This window comes from Leuciscus leuciscus (assembly GCF_965113295.1).
Source record: "Leuciscus leuciscus genome assembly, chromosome: 2".
In the NCBI taxonomy this organism is placed as follows: Eukaryota; Metazoa; Chordata; class Actinopteri; order Cypriniformes; family Leuciscidae; genus Leuciscus; species Leuciscus leuciscus.
In genome coordinates, this window is record NC_138726.1 from 64,344,524 (window position 1) to 64,349,523 (window position 5,000).

The window sequence follows — 5,000 nt, forward strand, 5'->3', positions numbered from 1 at the left end:
GAGCCAATCACAATCACCCACGGCGAGGGCCAGGAGAGCGTGCCGACCACCAGATTCCCCTTCACCGAGTCTCCAAACCTGCACACGGGTCAGAGGAGCACAGCTTCACACACACACTCACACACACGTCGGCATTCGGGCCGATTCTCGACTCAGTGAATATAGACTTAATACTAATCCTGTGTTTATAAAAGAAAGAGAAGAGACGAACTTGTCTCGCAGAACAACGCCCTCCACACAGGACCCGAACAGCAGAACACAGCTCAGGTCTGAGAGTCGGTTCAGGACACATCATCATCATCAGTGACATCACTGCAGGCTTTCCCAAACTCGGGAACACATTCATGTCACTAATGTCACAAAGGATACACACGAGGGATGTGGTGAGGATGGCCAGGATTGTGCCGATGGGAATCGAGCGCTGAGCGTCTTTCAGATCTCCAGAACGGTTCGAGCCCGCCATGATTCCTGACACACACACACACACACAGAGGAACTGATGAACATCAGCACGGTCACATGACCAGACAGAGGAGCACGGTCACATGACCTTACTGAGGATCTGATGTCACGTGACATCACAGTCTCATGACCACACAAAACCACAGATGAGAGTTCACAGTTCATTCTGGAAATGGAAGATCAAGTCGAGCGCATTGCATTGTGGGATACAGTCAGAGTATACGATTAACTCTGTTAACATTACGTAGAATTTATTTCTTTAAACGATTTATAAAGCATATAATAGAATATATAGCATACAATTAAATATATATTATCAATGTTAAACAGTTTAAATAATGAAATATATAATTAATTAAACATTTAAATTGATCAAAAATATAAAAGCAATTAAATACATTATATTATTGTTAGAATTATTTAAATAAAGCTTTAAGTCATTTGTATAAATGTAATTAATTTAAATGAAAGATTAGTAGATTAATAGCGAGATAGGGCTGGACGAGATGGCCAAAGTTTATATCACTATATATTTCTTAATTTCGGTCGATACGATATAATTATAATAATAATAATAATCTGTGTCAAGTCTATGACACCTCCTCCTATAAAACTACATATTTTATCAAATAAGAAAGGTTCAAAAGGTATTTGTCTTTAGCCTTTTCATCCAAACAAGAAGTGTGAAATCACTGTCAAATACACAAGACTCTCAACTTATTAATATTAATATCTTTAATTTTTTAAGTTATATTAATAACTTTTTTTCTAGTGAAAATTAAAAAAAATTTAATAAAAAATAACATTGAAATATCAGAAATGTCACATCATAAAAAATCATATCACCGTTATTGAAAAAAATTATATCGCGATATATACTGATATTGAATTATTGTCCAGCCCTATATTAAGACAAATTAATGACTAATTATTCAAACTAAAAGCTTAAAATTTTATACTGTAAATAATGTAAAGCATTAAATATTTATGATTAGAACATAAGCAAGCAAATGTAATTTACAAAATACATCATTTAATTCATTATAAGTAATTAGATATATAATATAAAAATAAATATATAATATTAAATGTTACAATTATATCATTAAAAATATTATTTATTTAATTCATATTAATTGAATATTTAATATACACCAATGAAATATATAACGTTAATATTATAATCAATTAATTAGAAAATACAATTTTAATGAATATAAATGAATTAAATATATAATTAATTAATTATAATGAATACACATGATGCAGTTGCATTAATATAAACACACCCATTGATTGACTGATAAAGTAAGAGAAATGCAGGAATACCAGTCACAGAGGGAAAGAAAATCCCAACCAACAGCGTGAAGGAGGTGGTGATGTCAGCAAACACATAAGGATAGTGATTGGACACGGCGGGTGAGTGGGCGGAGCGATGGGAGCCGCGCTCCAGAACGTCTCCTTTAGTAGAGTACGAGCTCCAGAGGTTCTCTACACACAAGAAAGGGTTAAAGACAACATTCAAATTAGGGATGCACGATATATCGGCCACCATATTGGTATCGGCCGGCATATGATCACTTTTTAATGTTAATGTTATCGGCTTGATAAGAAAATGTGGCCGATATATTAAAGCTGATAAATAATGTATTATTTCCTTCAGCTGAGACTCTTCAGATATGCACTGTTCAACATGATGGGTTTGAACTGCTTGAAATATGAATGAAAAAGGAAAATACAGTAAAGTAGTGCAAGTCCGTCATATCGGCTACATAAAACTATCATGAGAACATTATAATTGTATGTTTGGGACATGTTGAGACTTGTTTTTGAAATCAGGCTCTCAAAATTGATATACAAATTTGGATTTAGATTTATCGGCCAATATATCGGTTATCGGCTTTCAAATATAAAGAATATCGTTTATCGGCTTTCAAATATAAAGAATATCGGTATCGGCTTTTAAATATAAAGAATATCGTTTCTCGGCTTTCAAATATTAAGAATTATCGGTATCGGCTTTCAAATATAAAGAATTATCGGTATCGGCTTTTAAATATAAAATATATAGTTTCTCGGCTTTCAAATATTAAGAATTATCGGTATCGGCTTTCAAATATAAAGAATATCGTTTATCGGCTTTCAAATATAAAGAATTATCGGTTATTGGCTGTCAAATATAAAGAATATCGTTTATCGGCTTACAAATATAAAGAATATCGTTTATCGGCTTTCAAATATTATCGGTATCGGCTTTTAAATATAAAGAATATCGTTTCTCGGCTTTCAAATATAAAGAATTATCGGTTATCGGCTGTCAAATATAAAGAATTATTGGTTATCGGCTTTCAAATATAAATAATTATCGGTTATCGGCTTTCAAATATAAAGAATTATCGGTTATCGGCTTTCAAATATAAAGAATTATCAGTTATCGGTAGGGCTGCACGATTTGGGGAAAAAGTCATATTGCGATAATTGAGGTCAATATTGCGATTGCGACATGCGATATAATAAACAAATGGTTTCATGAGTCAACTTGCTTGGTTCTCAAGGAAAATAAATGCACACACAGATTAGTGATAATCTGCCTAAAGAAAAAATTTCTTTAGTCAAGAGCAGTGAGTGTTTTTCTCTGTTCCCTTTGTTCATTGATTAACTTTAGCGACAGATATAATTAGTGGCTACTGTGTACTGTCCCTTTAAGACCAGCCGCTGCTGTCAGAGACGCGGATCTCACACGCGCCTCATTCTCTCACGAGTCATCACAACTCTTCATGTTCATCATAAGACTACTCTTATGTTATGAAGATACTCGACAAAAAGACATTTTGGCATAATTGTGTGTGTTCGTTCAAGCTCGAAAGAGAACTGTATTCTGGCATGCTGTTTTGTGCGCACGCACGATATTAGCGCGAGTCTTTCTGTGTGTCAAAGTCAGGACATTCACAGGCAGCGCGTTCATTTTGGGATACATGTGTGTTGTTCATTCTACAGCGAAAGAGAACTTGATAGGCTGGCGCGAGCACGATAATTGCGCGCGTCTATCTGTGGGTCGTGTGTATGTGTGTGTGTGTCTGTGTGTCAGGAGGACATTCACTGACAGCGCGTTCATTTTGGCATACATGTGTGTTGTTCGTTCTACCGCGAAAGAGAACTTGATACTGGCGTGCGTCTATCTGTGAGTCGTGTGTATGTGTGTGTGTGTGTCAGGAGGACATTCACAGGCAGCGCGTTCTTTTTTGTCTTATCGCGCATGAATGGTTTAAAAGCATTTGCATGAATAATAGCGGGATCATGTAACACTAGCCAAAGAATGCCAAAAATGAACAGATGCTGCGTTATTAGCGCTAATTTGTTTATTTAATATAAAATCGCAGCATTTTGCGTCATATAATCGCGTAGGCTTGACATCGCGATTGCGATTGCCATACGATTAATCGTGCAGCACTAGTTATCGGCTTTCAAATATAAAGAATTATCGGTATCGGCTTTCAAATATAAAGAATTATCAGTTATCGGCTTTCAAATATAAAGAATAGTTTATTGGTTTTCAAATATAAAGAATTATCGGTTATCGGCTTTCAAATATAAAGATTATCGGTTATCGGCTTTCAAATATAAAGAATTATCGGTATCGGCTTTCAAATATAAAGAATTATCGGTATCGGCTTTCAAATATAAAGAATTATCGGCTATCGGCTTTCAAATATAAAGAATTATCGGCATCGGCTTTCAAATATAAAGAATTATCGGTTATCGGCTTTCAAATATAAAGAATATCGGTTATCGGCTGTCAAATATAAAGAATATCGGTTATCGGCTTTCAAATATAAAGAATTATCGGTATCGGCTTACAAATATAAAGAATTATCGGTATCGGCTTACAAATATAAAGAATTATCGGTTATCGGCTTTCAAATATAAAGAATATCGGTTATCGGCTTTCAAATATAAAGAATTATCGGTATCGGCTTTCAAATATAAAGAATTATCGGTATTGGCGCATTCCTAATTAAAATGAAAGGAGAAAATTCAAAAATAGAACCTTTTTCAAGATAATAATGAAAACTAGCACTGACATGTTAGCGTTCTTACCTGCGATCTTGCCGCTGGCGAGTCCCGGGAGTCCGTTGATCTCGGTGACGTTGTTGTGCTGGAAGTACTCGTCGCAGACGGCGTTGAGTTCAGAGCTGTTGCAGAAGTGCCGCCACAGGTCAGTGCTCTTCTCCAGCGCGCCCGCGGTGACGGGAGGAGCTTCGGTGCCGTTGAGGCTCTCGCTGAAGTTAGCGGTTTCCTGCACTAGCGAATCCCGGAGCATTAGCTTCCCGCACTGGCCGTCCTTCAGCTCGTGCTGGGAGAGGCTTCTGTTCCCCAGCATACACACACTACAGGACATCAAGCGGACAATCACTGACCGTACCCAATAATAATCCGATATTAGCAGTCAGAATATCAGTATATGCTAATAAACCATGCTCAATACTGATGCTCAAATATGAATATCATGACTGTTGCGCAGAAAGTCTCTTTTTTTC

The 5,000-nt window shown here is 36.1% G+C and overlaps 1 protein-coding gene and 1 long non-coding RNA gene across 4 annotated transcripts in view; both read right to left on the reverse strand.

Annotated features, from left to right (window-relative positions):
* slc12a6 (solute carrier family 12 member 6) overlaps positions 1 to 5,000 on the reverse strand; it is a 44,543-nt gene that overhangs the window by 21,449 nt on the left and 18,094 nt on the right. For all 3 annotated transcript variants that reach the window (XM_082161572.1, XM_082161570.1, XM_082161571.1), the window contains exons 9-13: positions 4,561 to 4,850; positions 1,792 to 1,953; positions 370 to 468; positions 212 to 269; positions 1 to 78 (exon numbers count right to left, since the gene is read on the reverse strand). The exon at positions 1 to 78 is cut by the window's left edge and continues 97 nt beyond it. In XM_082161572.1, the coding sequence (XP_082017698.1) occupies positions 1 to 78; positions 212 to 269; positions 370 to 468; positions 1,792 to 1,953; positions 4,561 to 4,850 (687 nt within the window). The remainder of the gene's footprint in view (positions 79 to 211; positions 270 to 369; positions 469 to 1,791; positions 1,954 to 4,560; positions 4,851 to 5,000) is intronic.
* On the reverse strand, positions 1,989 to 4,545 carry LOC309492645. The gene is made up of 2 exons (XR_014203633.1): positions 4,351 to 4,545; positions 1,989 to 2,905 (listed from the first exon to the last, which is right to left on the reverse strand). It is a non-coding gene; the product is annotated as an uncharacterized lncRNA (long non-coding RNA).